The following is an 18207-nucleotide window of genomic DNA, read 5'->3' on the forward strand; positions in this document are numbered from 1 at the left end:
TGAACACTGAGCAGGGCACAAAACTAAAAAAAAAAAAGACATTAAAACAGCTAAAGGTATTAAATCGCAGGCAGCCAAACTAAAATGCTCTAATAATAAAACAAAACCGGAGTCATTCGACAAATAACATCAACCCCAGGCCCTGGATTAAAACCAGATTTTCAAAGCTTTCTGGAGTCCTAGGAGAGAGGCTGTGGTCCTGATCCCTGGGGGCACATTGTCCCCAAGGTAAAGGGCCACCATAGAGAAGGAACGCTTCCTTAGTCCCACAAACTGACAACATTGAATGGAGAGGACTTAGAGCACACCTTTTCTGCCAGATTGTATGAGGACAATAAACAATTGGAGACAAGCATTACTCAGATATGCAGTCCCCTCTGCCATACAGGGCTTATAGGTAATAGCCAACAACCTGAATTGCATTTGGAAGCCATTGGCAGCCAATGCAGCTTGTGTAGCAGTGGTGACACATGGGCACATTGAGAGCTGCCCATTACTGCATATTAAATCATCTGTAGCTACTGGGGGCCCAAACAAGCACACAGTCTTGTTAACATTGAGCAGTCTGTTCTACCCTATCCAGACCTGAAAAACCTCCAGGCACTGGTCAATACAGCGATAACTTCACCTACACAGCTTGGGTTGGTAATGTAGAGCAGACTATCATCAGCATCCTGATGATACTGCTCCCCAAAGTAGTGGCAAATCTAGCAGAATGAAGATCATCAAGCCCAGAAGCATTCCACACACAAGGAGCCATGAATCAATCTCTTTCCATCTGTCATCATCAACTGGAACTGATCTCTGAGGAACCATTGCTGCACAGTGCCCCCTATTCCTATCCCCACAGCTAGTCCAGAAGGATATTATGGTCAACAGTATTGAAAGTCATTGAGAGAACATGGGGCACTAGGATGGATATACCATGCTCTGCCAAACATCATGAGCATGTGACCAATACTGCCTCTACACTGTACCCTAGCCTGAAACTAGATTGAAATGGATCCAGATAAGATCCTCTGTTGCTATCATGCAACCACCTTTTCCACAACTTTCTCCAGAATTGACTGATATAATTGAATGTTTACTTGATCAGCTATGGCAGTGTATCTGAAATTGGCCACCAGTCCACAATCTACTTGGGCACGTATTTGCTTAAAAAAGGCATATACTTTTAACCTGTTGTGGTTCGTCGGCAGCCGGCAGAGGTATCGGACAGTGAGGACGAAAGGGAACCTGTCAGGGAGTCTGGCAAGGACTTGGACAAGGGTCCTGCATCCGATGCAGGGATGGGGCCAGGACCATCTGTGAGTGGGGTGCTGCCTTCGGAGTCTGGCAGCAGCGAAGCAGAGGACCTCAGGGAGCCTGTTCCTAGTGCGCATGTGTGCAGGGCTGCTAGAGGGAGAGAGCAGCTGAAGCAGCAGGGACGACTCGGGAGTAAGGCTGGGAGGTGATTGACCCTAACCCATCAGGGATAAAAGTCAGCCCTCGGTGACGTGCTCTTTGCAGGAAGCAAAGAAGTTCATTAGATTCTGATTCCTCATTGAAGCCCTGCGAACTCTGGTTTGTCTTTGCTGGAACTTCTGTTGGTTTATATTCTAGTAATTGGACTTCCGTTTCTTGGCAGCCTTCTACAACCCTGAAAGGCGTGAGCTTATCTCAGAGAATTGTGTCTAATGAGTTTTGGCTGGGAATGCAAGAAATTCCCAGCGTTGCATTAAAATAGGTTTGATTTTACACTCAGTTTGTGTTTCCTTAATTTGGACAAAGCCTGGGTCAGAACATAACCTATTATAAAGGTAAGGTGTATATTCAATCATACATACCAGTTCCTTTGCTTAAATATGGAGGCTTGAAGAATTTCACAGCTCCATACAAGTTGACAACACTTCCGTTTTTAAGGTGATTCAGAAAAGTGTATGTGTATTTGGGAGCAACTTGCTGGCAAGATACAATAAAAATGATCCAATTAGAAAATAATATATGGCAAACTCATCAAAATTTTATGACTGAACTATTTTTTGTTAAGATTTAAAATAGCCGAAACTATTATGAAAAGAAAGAGATTTTTCCCATATAAATGAGGTCAGCTAATTTTTTCAAATAGTGGGTATCATCATGCAAATTCATATAATGCCTTATATACTATATATAATATAGTATATACTTATATGTTAAATACAGAAGCAGGTGTCCCAAAGGTGCTTTTTCAAGAGGCAACTGGATTTTCTAGTTTTTCTTTGAAGATATTTGGCTTCTTATCCAATAAGCTTCTTCAGCTCTGACTGGATGGTGGGGAATGGAAGGATTTATTGAAAGAGGGGTCAAAGAGACCATCTATGTCAAAGATAAATAGCCTAACCCAGTCTACAACATGGTCCTTTCAACAGAAGTCTGCACACCCATTTCAACCATTCAGGTGACTCCGATGACACAGATAAACCTCCAGGTGACCTTAATAACTCACTAAAACAATGCAAATGACCAACCGTCTAGGAGTAAATCCTTCCATTTCCCACCATCCAGTCAGAGCTGAAGAAGTTTCTTGAATGAAAAGTGAAATGTCTTCCAAGAAAAATAAGAAAGTCCCGTTGCCTCTTGAAAAAGCAGATTTGGGACAACCACAACCTGGAGGACTGAGAATCTCCATAGACATACAGAGTAATACCTTGATAGAAAAAAGTTAGGGCTTTTTTGTAATCCTAGAGTAAGAGGGAATTTAGTAAATATTCATATTTTCTGCGCAGAAAACCAGAAGCTTTTTCTATTTTTTGTTATTATTTCTGCACTTTTGCTTTTCTTCTTTTTAGTTCTTTTACTGTTTCTGTTCTTCATTGGTTTGTTAGTTTTTATGTATTGCTTTTAAAAACCTTTAATAAAAAAGCAAGGGGCTTCTTCACTTGCAAGCAACGTGTATTTTCAATTTATTTGCACTATTATAAGAGCTAATTCTCCTCCTATGTTATGAAAAAGATATGTATATGTATGATATATATATATATATATATATATATATATATATATATATATATATATATATATATATATATATATATATATATATATATATATATATATATATATATATATATATATCCTCTATATATACACAACCATTCAGTATCTTTGGCAATAGCGTAACATTATTTTCTTCCTGGATATTTTCTGACTTTACACTGAGCCCAGCAATCTCTTCCCAGTCTGGATAAGGTTGGTCTAGGCCTTGTCACTTAATGCAAAATAGAGAAAACTTATCTTTAGATATTGAACCCACAAAATTAATTGATTCAGATTTACCATGGTTTCTGCCCCAGTCACGTTTCGTGATGATCCAGTACAAACCTGGGAGGTAAAAAGATTCTTAGCACTATAAAAAAACTTGAAGTAATTTCAGACTCTTCATGCCAACATTTTAATAATATTTTCATTAAATATTTAGTAAGATTAAACATTAAATTAAGTATTACATCAGAAATGGACATTTATTTCAGGTGCTATAGAAAAAGCTAAAATGAAAATGATCTCAAGAATAAGATGTCATTTTCTTGTTCATCATTGTTCATTCTCTAAAACAAAGTTGTTACTTTGCAAATAGATTCACTGCCAATTTATTATTTTGAAAGCATAACACTAAGTATATTCTACCAATTAGGAACATTCTACCTATGGATTTTATATGTCCTATAACACTTAATTACATCAATAAGGGACAAGGAGAAATTCAAATTTTTATAACTTAGATATTCAGATTTAAAGCTCCAGAAATATAACATTATCTGATATTTTAACTAATATATCTGTATCAGAGAGAGAGAAAACAAACAACTTTCTAATAGTATATAGTAATGCTCCTTTTAAAGCAACTATAAAATTTATATTGGTTTTGTGTTTTTAACTTTTTGTTTAGTTCCATATTTATTTGTATTCTGCTTCAAAAATTCCCAGCAACCCTCATAAAAAACAATATAAAACAAGCATCATATAAAAAATAAAATTATTCTTTCTTCATTATTTGTGTTATCTATTGAAAATGACCTCTAGGGCTCCTATTTACTAGAAAGGAAAAATATAAAACAGAGAGGTAACCTTGAAACTCTGTTAAGTATCATAACTGATTTCTATCCGGCAGTTTCTAACGTACAAAAGGGACAAGTATATGTATCATTGTAAAAGTTCTAGATTTTAATTAATTTTAATGACCATAGTCATCTTTTAAAATCATTGCCTCAGTCAATTACAGATTAAGTGTAAAATGGAGAGAATGAAGGGAAAAAAACCTGCTCAATGTACATAGATTGTTGAGCCGGCTTCATCGGAAACTTCCACCTGACACTCATGCCTACTGGAATCATTAGTGGACTTTGCCAAGCTGAATCCAGCCACCATGATGATATCCTTAAGAAAACAAACAAACAAAAAAGCAAATTAGCATGTTATTATACCTGTCACTATTGTTATACCATTTACATCAGGGGTCTCCAACCTTGGCAATTTTAAGACTTGTGGACTTCAACTCCCAGAGTTCCTCAGCCCAGGGGTCCCCAACCACGGTCCACGGACGGTACCGGTCCGTGGAACAAGTCCTACCGGGCCGCTGGCTTGCTGGGCGCCGCCATCTTGTTTTGATGAAAAAGTGCTTCCGGTGAGCTCACGGAAGCACTTTTCATCAAAACAAGATGGCGGCGCCCAGCTGATGTCGGTACCGGGCCGCGCCATAAAAAAGGTTGGGGATACCGGGCCGCGGCGTAAAAAAGGTTGGGGATCACTGCCTCAGCCAGCATAGCTGGCTGAGGAACTCTGGGAGTTGAAGTCCACAAGCCTTAAAGTTGCCAAGGTTGGAGACCCCTGATTTACATCACATCTTTTAGCCCTACCTTTTAAAAATGATTAAAAAGAATCTGATAAGAGCCCAGTGGTGGCGTGCTACCAGTAGTAAAAAAAAAAAAGCCAAAGATCATCCGAGAGGAGGAAAAAAAATCCTCCGACAATCATCTGAGAGGAAAAAGAAAAGTGCGGGATCGGCCCTCCCACCCGCTCCTGCGTTTTTCTCTTGTTTATCCTCTTAGCTGATTGGCGCTACAGGTCTCAGCTGGTGTGGTGAAAGCTGCGCACCTGGCGTTAGGCAAAGCATGCCCACCAAGCCACGCCTACTGAACCGGTGGTAAAACAATTTGAATCCCACCACTGTAACAGCCATGATGGTACAGTGGTTAGAAGAGCAAGAGGATGATTAGGGGACTGGAGACTAAAACATATGATGAACGGTTACAGGAAATGGGCATGGCTAGTCTAGTGAAGAGAAGGACCAGGGGAGACATGATAGCAGCCTTCCAATATTTGAGGGGCTGCCACAGAGGGGAAGGGATCAAGCTATTTCCTAAAGCACCTGTCGGCCAGACAAGGAATAATGGATGGAAACTGAACAAGGAGAGATTTAACCTGGAAATAAGGAGAAACTTTCTGACAGTGAGAACAATCAACCAACGGAACAGCTTTCCCTCGGAAGTTGTGGGAGCATCATCATTTGAGACTTTCAAGACGAGATTGGACTGCCATTTGTCAGAAATGGTATAGGGTCTTGGGCGGAGGTTGGACCAGATGACCTACAAAATCCCTTCCAACTCTGATTATCTGTTATCTGTTAGGGAAACTCTGTTCACTGTCTAGAGTCTTTGACTCTGACCGGCGCAAATTTGACTCAACCTTCCATCCTTCAGAGGTCAGTAAAATGAGGACTCACATTGTTGGGAGCAATATTCTGGTTCTGTAAACTGCTTAGAGAGGGCTGTAAAATGCTATGAAGCAGTATATAAGTCTAAATGCTGGTGCTATTGCTATAATTTTGAAAAATGCTAAAATGAATAAAATGAGACAGAACCTAACTGCCCATTTTAAGATGAACAGTGTCTCCATATATTATAATCCTTAACAAAGAGAAAACGCATGTTAAAAAACAGAAAAGCCTTTAAATAAATGCAATAACAAAAAATGCAATGCAAATGAAGACAGAATGGATTGCATACAATATAGGTTTGTAATTTATCATTGGTTAAGAAACCTTGATTGTAATAACAATCTGGTAAGAATTGGGTAACAGAAAAACCCAACAGCAGAGCTCTGAAGAACAAATAACAGTCTGAATGATGTCTATATAATTGTAACTAAGCATGTTATATATGGTAAATTTAAAATAAAAACCACTTTAACCAAAAAGTACATGCAATGTTTTTTCATGCTAGGAAAGATGTTTAAATGTTTATTTCACATATTTGTTTCTGACTGCTATGGTAAGCAATGTAACCATTTAAATTAATGAGGAAATAAGGCAAAACAAGACTAAGCTAAAAAAAAAAAACAGATGTAGAAATGTGCAAGTATAAAAGCAATGGGTCACTAAGATAATTATAAAAACATTAAGTTTCCTTAAAAAGTCAGTTTTTATAATAATAAAAAGATAAAACTAATAGAATGTCTTTAAAAGAAAAAGTGCAAATTAAAAAAATAAAAATGTTTCTTGAAAAACTTAATTCTTAATAAAAGACCCCTTCACCAATATATTTTATAAATCACAATATGAATAAAAATACAAATATACACATATTTTTCAGCATAGATGGTAACTGAAAGCCAAATAGTTATAAAGTCAAAAATGTCACTTTACGAAGAGTGACTTGTGTAATGAAGTTTTCCACTACATGCTTTCTAAACAGTATTTTAAATGTCAATAACCTGAAAAACACACTGGAGAAATAATACAATAATACTTGCAAGTGACGATGAAATGAAGCCAATCTAAGTCAAACTATATTTGCTTGTCAGAATTAAGAAACCCAGAAATTTCTGAAAAACTCTCTCTTACACATACACACAGAGGTAGAAAAATAAAAAATATTTTCTAATATCTCCAGGGCAGTGACAGAGCTTATTCCAGTGTAAGTACAGTATAAATCATGTTTGATGTTTGACATTAAAAGAGGTTGTAGGTCTGATGGACTTGGAAACAATTCTCTGAAAACGTATTTACTCCCTTTCAGCAAGTGTACTGAAATTCTTGAAGTCAAAGTTGGTGCAACCAGATTTAAAGGGCCAATTACATTTTCACAATGTCATATTGCTTGCGGATGACTTTATGAAACCAATGAACTGCACTGTGCTGTTATTTGTTCATTCAGACTGACTTTTCATATTCAAAGGACCCACATAAAGCTCTTGTAGCTTTCAATGGAAAAGAAATGTCAATGTTTAGAAAATCCAAAGGGTGGTGGTGAATACTTTTTCACCAAATTGTATGGTGCACATTCCACTGAAAATGATGGACTCATGCTGTGCGACTTCAATATTTCAATATTATTCAGTTACATTTTATGTTCTCAAGATGGGCCCAAATTAGGAAAAAGAACTGTCTTTACCCAAAAAAAGTGTCCATGAGTATGTGTATATATGTTTATCCCTTTGAGCCAGGATTGGCTCCTGGCAACTTGTGTAGTGATCTCAGCGGCTTTCTTGACAACCTTTTTTCAAAGGTAGTTCTTCCTAGTTCAGAGAGAGATTAACTGGCCCAAGGTCATGCAGTTGGTTTTGTGCCTAAGGCAGGTCTAGAACTCACACTTTCCTGGTTTCTAGCCTGCTGCCTTAACCAAACCAGAATGCATAAATATAGAATGCATAAAAGTTTGTAGAGATTTTTTTATCAATTTGCTGTCCAGCTTACTTTTCTTTTTCCCTTTATTACAGAGCACTATGGGAAATTCTGAATCCAAAACTGGAATCCACTGTAAATGGAGATGAAATGAAATATAAATAAGGAAGAGTTAATTGTGCTTACTAACAAAGCCTGCCCCAGAGGTCCAAATGTAACCTTCCTGATGGAATTTAGGAAAATATTTAAAAAAAAATTAAGCTGTCCCATAGAACTTACAGTTTCTTAAATTTCATGGCTGTAGGAAGACAGTCTCCAAGATGGATAAATCGTGCTTAACTCTTTAAAATCTGCTCTTATATTTATTATGGGTAAGTTACAAACAGTATTCAAGAGTACTGCAACACATTAAAAATAAATAAAAACTAAACAAACAAATAAGAGGGATCGGTTGATCCTTTGAAAGAAGTGCTTTGGAAGATGAGGAAGCACATCTTTTTAGATAATTGTTTTGCAGTTTCCAAAGATAAAGTAGGCCTGAAAAAAATACGAGGGCTTTAACCATGAGAAAAAAGATCCTTGATATGCATGTTCTGTTTGACCATAAATCCATACATGATCTCTGTTGGATTGCCACTGAATGCTACTAGATGTCAGTAAGTGCTACAGCTGCTATAATTTTAAAACAGGTGCATTACTTGGATCACACAATCTCTTTATCTTATTAGTGGAGCTGGCTGCCCACATTTTTTCTTTAGAAAAATTCAGTTCATGCTATAGGCTTTAAAGCCCTTAATGGTTTTTGACAAGGTCCCTTGAAGAATCTGCAATTCATTCTATTCATTATGAATCTGTGCAACTTTTTAAAAAATCACCTATTGGAGACGTTCACCATTGCTGTTGCTTAAAACCATTAGTGACTTTCTATTCATACTTTCTTAGTATTAGCACTCCATTCCATTTTATACTTTGTCACTTTGTTCTGTATCGATATTCCTTCAAAAGCTACCAATTTATTTTTTTCCAAAGGAGTATTTGCCTCTGCTGTTTCTTAAGCTTCTTTATTGGTGTCAACTTTGTTTTTGTTAGTTTTAAACTTTTTCACCCATTTTGGGACACTTATAGGAGAAGGATTGAATTAGAGTTGGCAAAGGAGATTCTTTCCAATTCCATACTTCAAAGAGATAATTTTTATATAAATGCATTCATTGAAAATATTTATACCATACAAGTTGCTAATACCAGATGAATGTGTCCAAGGAATTACCAGGAGTCAAGCTCAATTTAAAATCATTTCATGTTCTTATTCTTAATAGTAGGTTACACAGAATTTAATACATTTTGCTTTTTCAATAGTATGCTTCTAATTTTGGACAAACAGATTCATTTTTTTAGGTAGTAGATGAGGAAATCGATAAGGACCTTATTGATCCTGTAACTTTTATAAAAGTGCATATGAACAGCAGAAATTATTCTGTCAATTGTCTGTTCTACAAAAAAACACATACATATTTCAGGATATTGAGATGCTGCTGCTGCTCAGTTGACATATAGCCTTAAATCTTGTCTCAGAAATAATAGAAGGATCTTTCTGTTTTTGGTGTAGAATCTTTCCTGTTTTTGCTATAGAATAACCTATGTTTTCTTGCATATGAAAAAAATTCTGTGATCTAGACCAGGGGTCCCCAACCACCGGTCCACGGACCGGTCCCGGTCCGTGGAACAAGTCCCTACCGGGCCGCTGGCCGGGCCGCATCTTGTTTTGATGAAAAAGTGCTTCTGGTGAGCGGGAAAGCTCGCCATCTTGTTTTGATCAAAAAAAGTGCTTCCGGTGAGCTTTCCGCGCCATAAAAAAGGTTGGGGATACCGGGCCGCGGCGTAAAAAAGGTTGGGGATCACTGATCTAGACAGCTTCATTAGCTCTAACATATTCATTTCTTAAGTCATTCAGCTGCTCCCTTATAGCAAACAGAAATGGTATCGGATTACAATGGTTTGTCTAAAAAATATGCGAATGACCATTAGAAGTCAACTAAAAGAGTTTAAAAAAAATGTTAACGGCAGATAATCTTCTAAACATCTTTATCATACTACCATGCAAAATTTTTTTAAAAAGATGAGGCAAAAAGAAGACAACCAGCATGAAATGTGGGGAAAATAACAACGAACATTGATTAATAAATTAAAATAAAGATACATAGGTTGGTATTGCAATGTCACATCTATCAATTGGGTAAATATAGATATACAATCTATATTAATAAAAATATATACAATAAAAATAAAATCACTTACTCCTTGTTGGATAACTTTGGCACAATCTTCTGCCAGTTTCCCAAATATTAAAATATAGATGCTGCTATTCCTGGAAGATGAATTTTCTGATTCTGGAAAGATAAATATCACAGTCTCACTATTTGCATATGTCTAATACAACAAAAACAACTCCTGCTCCTGCATTCACCAATATTATGACTAAGCTTACCAGATTATTTCTCATAAGAGGGTGAAGGAAGCCTTGTGACCGTTAAGAAAACATTTTATTTATATGCAGTAAGTGACTAGGTCACAGAACATTTTTAAGGGATACTTAAAGAATTATCCCCAAGTCATTCTACAAGCAAAATTATGCTCACCTCGTTTCACTTTACAGGTAGGCATGGTGAACAAATACTAAAAAGCAAGATTCATAGTTTGTAAATATTTTCTCAAATTATATCTAGCGTTATTTACATTGCACATAGAACTTGCATCCAAACCCTCAGGAACTATATAAATGTTCTGTGATCATTCACTGTTGTTCTATTCTGTATATCTCACCCATGTCATCCATGTTGACCTTGTTTGATAAACCTAACCAAGAATATAATCATAAGAATATAGTGCTCATTGTGCTGATATACCTTGAAGTACTATCTTGAAAAAAGGTGTCCCATTTCCAAGATTAATCAATTGATAGGAAGTAACAAATGATCCCTAAAACAGAGAAAAATACATTTTGAAACTTTATAAACAACCATATTCAGAACTTAAAACTATACCTATAAGCAATATTATCTGCCCACATCCCTCTGAAAAAATTCTAGAATATTAAGGAGATCCAAGGGATTTTACAGAAGCAGAAGAATTAAGAGAATGTTCCTAAAAATATAAATATAAGGTAAATACAACCTGGCAAGACAACATCATCACTTTTCGGTCACAAGAAATTCTCACAGGAAGTTAATAGAGTTAGATAAAATAATAAATTTCATTTCCCTTCAAGGCAGCATTTACACAGTGGGCCATTGACAATACTATTACGGTTGGGATGATGATGATTCAGGCTGAAATCCTAACTTCACTAAACCTGTAATAGATATCAATGAACTTATTGGAACTTATTTCTGAGCAAGCATAGAATTATGTTGCTGGACATTTTGAAAGCGTTTTGTAAAACTGACAAAATTGAGTTAAAATATTTTTCTAACAAAACTCCTGTGGCTCTTCCTAATGCTCCTTTTTACTTTGCAGTTCTCAGTTCACCCATTATCAGCAATGAAAAACACATAATCTTTGGCTTAATGTCATGCACGCTGCATATATGAATATCAATGAAGTCTGATTGCATGATTTTTCTGCAGAACTTCTTCTCGGAATAAACATAAGTAGTATGTAAACAGCAACTAAAATACTTGATCAACATCAAGGAAAAGCAAAGATCCCTAAGACAGACTGGAATCTGTATATAAAAATGTCAGCAACAAGCCTAATATATTGTTGTACCTTGAATCACATAGTGTATATTCCAAATCATTCCCTTTATATTGGAATAACTTCCCGTTAAATTGGAATAACTGTGGCACAAAAGAAAATTGCTGACAGAAATAGAATTCATTCTATATTGAAATTTTTAAAACACCCTTCTGATATGGTTTACATCTACCTACCTTAAATAAATTATTTAAAATAAAAGTAAAAAAAAATCCTAATAATTCACCAGATAGGTTTTTATTCCAGCATGTTAGTTTTATATTCTAAAGATTTCTCCAGCTGTAATTCTGTATCAGTAATTCTGTATCAGTTGTATATTATATACCTACATAGAGTAAAATTGCCTAGGATTGTGCCTTTAGAAAGCACTTCAGAAAAAGAAATAAAAACAAAAAAAATAAAATTAAAACATGAATGGGTCATATGGATTCCAATATCTATGGGAAAGATTCACTTAAAAATCCGTTTATTCTCTAAATATCTATATACTAGACCTATGGTTCTTAAACTGAGGTTAATTTGGGCAAATCCTAAAGATGAGACCAATTTGTTTGTGTGTCAAACATTCAATTTAAAATTTCCAAGTTGCTTGTATAAAATAGTCTGGATTTGGAGGTCTTTTTTTCACAGGAACCGATATTATTCAAGACCAGGAAAATACCTATTTTAAGAACCACTAGATTTAAACTGAAGCAATGCAAGAAAGACATTGAATAAAGAAATCTTTACGAAGGAATAAAACATATACATGAGATTAACTTTGACTGAATCTTAATGTTTGTTACAAGAGTGGGTAGGCTATCTAGTTACAAGAGAGGAAGGGTACAACCACCCAGAGATGCTGGGAGTCAGGTGGTACAGTATATTGTATTATAATTATTATATTATATAGCTATTATATTATAATTGTACATAAAGTTAGCCAGATGTTGAGACTGGATTTTCATCCATCTATCGAGTCCCGACCAAGATCCTGGGATAGGTAGATGTTGTTTAGTAATATTAAAGACATGTACTGTTGTTTTTTTTTTATTATTATTATTATTTTATTTTATTATTGTTGTTGTTGTTATTGTTATTGTTATTATTATTAAATTCAGAGGTTTGGAATTCCGAAGAAACATCTATCTGCCAAACATTTGGGGCCACGCTCCAAAGACAATCCTCCCAAGCAAGTGGGCTGCTTTAGGAATTGCAAATTGCATTCACTTTTTGGGGAATGCGCCCCAATGGATTAAATAAATCCATTTTTGGAAAATTAAATATACCCCGTCCTCCTTGAGCACGTTTCACGTCGGAAAACTAAAGGCAGGGCAAAAACTTTTCTGCAGCCCGTAACTCCACCCGTATTTCAAGGCTGGCATTTGAAATTTACTGCCTTTACCTGGATGTATTGGTTCGCATAATCGCGCCCCAGCTGCAAATGCTCGAGATCGACTTTCTGCAAGTGGCTGGGCAGAGAATTTTTTACCACTCTAAGAGACCCATTCAATACTTCCAGAGGCATGGCGCTTGATCCCGGACCCGGGTTCGGAAAGATCTAACAGGAACGGGAAAGATCCATAAAGGGCGGGAGTGTAAACGGTTCTTCCCGGGACCAACGCGCGAAACCGCAAGCGAAACCCTCTTGGCTTTCTCCTACCAAACCGTTCTAGCCCTTCTCACTCTATCATTTGTAACCCGGAAATGACAGAACAGGAAAGATGCGCCTGCGCTCTTGGCGGAGTGAAGTTCTGCGAGCGATCTGATTCGTCCCTTTTCGCTATTGGGGCGAGCTGATGGAGAATGTTTAGCAGCGCGGCTTCCCTTTCGCTTGGCTGGTCAATGCATAAACTTACAAGAGATTTGTAGCCTCTCAGCACAGTCATTATTGGATCTCCCCATTGTTTTCTTCAACTTGCACATTTCTCATATTTTTCTTCTTCCATATCTTCTTTGGTTGCTGTTTTCCCCCAAATGGGTACAATATTCCAACTATGGTTTGACCAATGCAAAACAGAGTTTGTTATTCTCCATCAGAAGAAATTATTATTATCCAATACATTATCTATACAACATCTGTACCTTCCACATAAAGTAGTTAATAATTATTTCTGACCATTGCTTTCCCATTGGAATTTCTACATCAAGGCTGATTCTAAAGGTGTATATTTACTCCCCCCCCCCCCCGAAAAGCTGCAAAGTCTATTCTATCCCCTATCCTTAATTCCTTACTGGACTATCACAGTGTGATGGTAGCAGACGTTTACCTGTGAGAAGTGGGTCGAAAATGAGCACTAGGACTTTATAACATCTCTGATAATACCATTTCATTTGAGAAAGAGTCAAAAGAGTCATCAAACTATATGTACCAATAACAATCCCCCCCCCAAAAAAAACACAAAAAAAATAGATTACCCATAACAATAAGGAAACTTCAATCCAAAAAGAGATCACTCTGGCAGAAAAACAAATCTGGTCATGTTGCCAACTTCAAAAGCTGATACAAAAATTTATGCCACCAGATAAAGGCTGAATGCACTAATTATCACATTAAACAAGAAAACATACGCACCAATTCCACCTGCACTTTTTACAATTTTGTAAACAACAAACTAAAAGACTCAAGGTCCCTCCCACCCATGATAGGACTTAATGGTAAAGACTGCAATAACGACACCATGAAAGCCAACATCTTTAACACATTCTTTGGCACAGTATTTGTAAACAGCAATGGATCATGCCCAGTATTTCCTAGCCGAACCACAGAAAACTACAATGATCTAATACATATCAATTTTACAGAAGACAATGTTAAAAAAGCACTACGCAATCTAGACCCATCTCTATCTATTGGACCGGATGGAATATGTGCCTACTTCTTAAAAAAGCTATCCACTGCCATAGCAGAACCTCTAAGCATAATCTTTGAAAAATCTTTCAGGACCAGCTCCTTGCCAAACCTAAGGTCACAAGCCACGGTCATCCCCATCTTCAAAAAGGGAGACCCCAACCTAGTTGAAAATTACAGACCAATCTCCTTATGCTGCGTCACCTGTAAAGTCATGGAATCAATTATTAACCAATCCATTATCCTCCACTTAGAGACAAACAACCTATTCTCTAATAAACAATTTAGTTTCAGAAAAAAACTATCCTGTAATCTGCAACTCTTACACTGCGAAAACATATGGACTACACAACTCGATCAGGGCAAAACAATAGACGCAATCTACATAGACTTCTGTAAAGCCTTTGATTCAGTGGTACATGACAAACTACTCCTAAAAGTAAAATCTTATGGTATCTCTGGACACCTGCATAACTGGATAGAAGCATTCCTGTCAAACAGACAACAAATGGTCAAAATTGGGAGTGTCCTATCAAATTCTGTACCTGTCAATAGTACCTGCTGTCCCCCAAGGCAGTGTTCTAGGACCAATTATCTTCATACTCTACATAAATGACCTCTGTGATCATATTAAGAGCAACTGCGTTCTCTTCACTGATGATGTAAAGCTATTCAATACCACAGACAATACTGCTACCCTTCAAAAAGATCTTGACTATGTATCAGAATGGTCAAACAAATGGCAACTTCAAATCTCAACAATTAAATGCTCTGTCTTACATATTGGCAAAAAAATCAGAAAATAAAATACAAGCTGAATAGTCAAGACCTTGTTGATGATCCAAGCTCTGTAAAGGACCTTGGAATACTCATCTCTAATGATCTAAGTGCTAGAGCCCACTGTAACTATAGCTTTTTCTCTGGTAATATCACACTACTAACTACAGCAAACAAAACATTTGCTAGACCAATACTCGAATCCAGCTCATCAGTCTGGAACCCACATTACATATCTGATATTAGCACAGTTGAGAAAGTCCAGAAATATTTCACAAGAAGAGTTCTCCACTCCTCTATTCATTGTAGAATACCTTATGCCACCAGACTTGAAATTCTAGACCTAGAAAACCTTGAATTACGCCGTCTTCGGTTTGATCTAAGTATGGTATATAAAATCATACATTACAATGACTTACCTGTCAATGAATACTTCAGCTTCAACCATAACAACACAAGAGTTTTGTCCCATTTCATAACTTTTCTTGCCACAGTTGTTTTGCAATTGTTAACTCAATAACGCAGTTGTAAATGACTCTGGCTCTCCATTGACTTTGCTCATCAGAAAGTCACAAAAGATGGGACACTGCAATTATCATAGATACACACCAGTTGCCAAGCACTGAATATTGATCACGTGACCACAGGGATGCTGTATTGGTCATATGTGTGAAAAACTTATGTAAGTCACTATTTTCAGTGCCATTTAGTAACCACTAAACAAATGATCATAAGTTGAAGGCTACTTATTTAGCATTTTTCTATGTGCTTGTGTTAGAACTGTTGTTAGGACTATTATTAAAACCCCTGGCAATTCTGGGAAAAAATACACAATGTATGATTTAGGTGAATGAAGTTTTGAAACTAGATCTCAGACATGTTAACTCCTGTTTCAACACAGAAACTGTTTTACGGTTAAACTGCTAGCTATCTCACATATCATCCAGCTTTTTGATAATTTACTTTAGAACTGCAGGCTCCCAAGTCTCGAATTAAAGGATGATTTCTCTCCCCTTTCTGGAACTCTTCCTATGACAAAGACTCCCTGGGACCAAGTTCCCTGAACTGTGGCTATTCTCAGAACTGTGCTGCTCCTCTGGACTAATAGCAGCCAGGAACTATTGGACGTGCATATTTAGAGCTTTGCTCCTGGGCTTGCAGTGAATGGTGGGACTTTTGGGGTAAAGTTGCAGCAATAAAGGGGAATTAAGCCTTCATTCCAGCTGTGTTGCTTCTGTGCCCAGCTCTGAATCATTGCAGGTAGCATCTTTTACTAGTTGCACTGCAAGTCTAAACTTTCCTTTCTTCTCCATGTTGTATGTGTGTTGCATTTGTAGCTCCATACCTTGGATCTTCTGAATTTCATTTCCTGTGTCTCTACTCCAGAGATGGTATTCAGCAGGTTCTGACCAGTTCTGGAGAACCGGTAGCAGAAATTTTGAGTAGTTTGGAGAACCGGCAAATACCACCTCTGGCTGGCCCCACCCCATCTATTCTCTGCCTCCTGAATCCCAGCTGACTCTTTTGTTGCCCTGCACAGGAAAACGGAGCTGGAAAACAGGTTAGTAGGGTGAGGAGGGAATGGAGATTTTGCAGTATCCTTCCCCTGCCACGCCCACCAAGCCACCCCCACCAAACCATGGTGGGGGCACACCATGCCCAAATCACACCCACAGAACTGGTAGTAAATGTTTTTGAATCCCACTCCTGTTCTACTCTTTGGGATAGGCCCCCTCCTTTCCTGATGTCCCCAGTTTTGATTTCCATATCGACTTCAAGCTGTCTTCCTACAGCCACCTTATTACTTCCCTTAATCTGTACCTCTGCAACACCTTCATGGCTTTTTCCAGTTCCTGAAGAAACATCTTAATTAATTTCCTTATTTCTGGCTGTCAATACCAACTAAAGCAGCTTTAACATTTTTACTATTTCTTAATTTCACTTCCTCTGGCTGGATTTCACATATCTAGAGGTTCCGTCTTTTAAATGAAATGATCCCAGAAGCCAATTTATGAAATATCTCTTCTAAATAGAAACAGCGAGTCTTTTATTGTACAGCTGAAGTGGATAGAATTCAAAGAGCTGGCTATACATCCAAATAATCTATATAATGTGCAAGATAGCTTTCTTTCAAATGAGAATATTTGCAAATAATCCTGCAATTAGGAAGTTCCTTCTCATCAAATTACATCGAATGAACAATGTCTATGTTATTCATTAAAAGTTTATGTTGTTAAGTTTATGTTGTTATTTAAAACAGAGCCAATAAAGCTAGCCAGCAAAAATTCTTGCAGTAGAATTCGGTTTCATCTGCGACTACTATGATGAACAGTAGATGGCGATGTTTGTAAAGAAAGAAAAATGCTATGAGTAATAAAAAAAGGAAACATCCCATTAAAAGTAGCAGAAATAATTAGTATTTTTAGAATTAGCCTTTAATGTTACCAACCTTTATTATAATTTATTCAGCATTAAGAAGACTCTCAGTGAATTTTTTTATTTAAAATTGTGTCTTGATTTCAGAGGAGCACTTGACTTTGGGCCACCATTTTATCTTAATATTTTATTAATTGCAGCAAATCTATTTATGGTAATAAGAGTTAAGCGAAGCCTGCACCCAGCAAAGCTTTCTTTCAGTTTTTAAGGCAGGCATTTATGGGCTGTGTGTTTAGTCAAAACATACTCATGGTTACATTACACTCACTAAAACAAATAGGAAACAAGAAATAGGAAAAGTAAGTCTGGATTCAATGCATGATGTTCATCAAAATGGTAAAAAAATTGGGGTCACTTATTCTTGCCAGTGTATCTTCCTATAAGTAATGGGATAGTCAGGCTTTCAATAAACATTTTCTAACCTCATTTCAGACAAAAAGCAGTGTCATACAAGGTTCATTTTTTTTGTTTTTACTTGAAAGAGAAGCAGGAAAAGAGAGGTGAGCCAATTTGGTGTAGTGATTAAGGCACCAGGCTAGAAATGGGGAGAGTTTGAGTTTTAATCCTGACTTAGGCATAAAACCATTTGGATGAACTTGGACCGATCACATTCTTTCTGCCATAGGAAGAAGAAGGGAAGAGCAAACTATTTCTGAAAAAGAAGGAAAAAAAACTACAGGGACTACTGTGATCCAGAAGTTTGGGTCCAAGATTGACACAAATGAACCAAAAACCATAAAGTAGCTCAAACTGTAAACCATGGGGAGTCAGC

The 18207-nt window shown here is 36.9% G+C and overlaps 1 protein-coding gene across 2 annotated transcripts in view; it reads right to left on the reverse strand.

Moving 5' to 3' along the window:
- POT1 (protection of telomeres 1) overlaps window positions 1–13069 on the reverse strand; it is a 51606-nt gene extending 38537 nt beyond the window's left edge. Inside the window, exons 1-6 of one of the 2 annotated variants that reach the window (XM_026669045.2) lie at window positions 12777–13069; window positions 10543–10615; window positions 9935–10026; window positions 4291–4395; window positions 3298–3342; window positions 1827–1941 (exon numbers count right to left, since the gene is read on the reverse strand). In XM_026669045.2, coding sequence (XP_026524830.2) covers window positions 1827–1941; window positions 3298–3342; window positions 4291–4395; window positions 9935–10026; window positions 10543–10615; window positions 12777–12899 — 553 coding nt within the window. In that variant the 5' untranslated portion in view covers window positions 12900–13069. The remainder of the gene's footprint in view (window positions 1–1826; window positions 1942–3297; window positions 3343–4290; window positions 4396–9934; window positions 10027–10542; window positions 10616–12776) is intronic. The other variant, XM_087969391.1, reaches the window with a different exon arrangement.
- Between the last annotated feature and the right edge of the window lie 5138 nt (window positions 13070–18207).

This window comes from Notechis scutatus, chromosome 6 (genome assembly GCF_049901735.1).
Source record: "Notechis scutatus isolate UNSWTSFEM ecotype Mainland chromosome 6, rNotScu1.2, whole genome shotgun sequence".
NCBI classification, from domain to species: Eukaryota; Metazoa; Chordata; class Lepidosauria; order Squamata; family Elapidae; genus Notechis; species Notechis scutatus.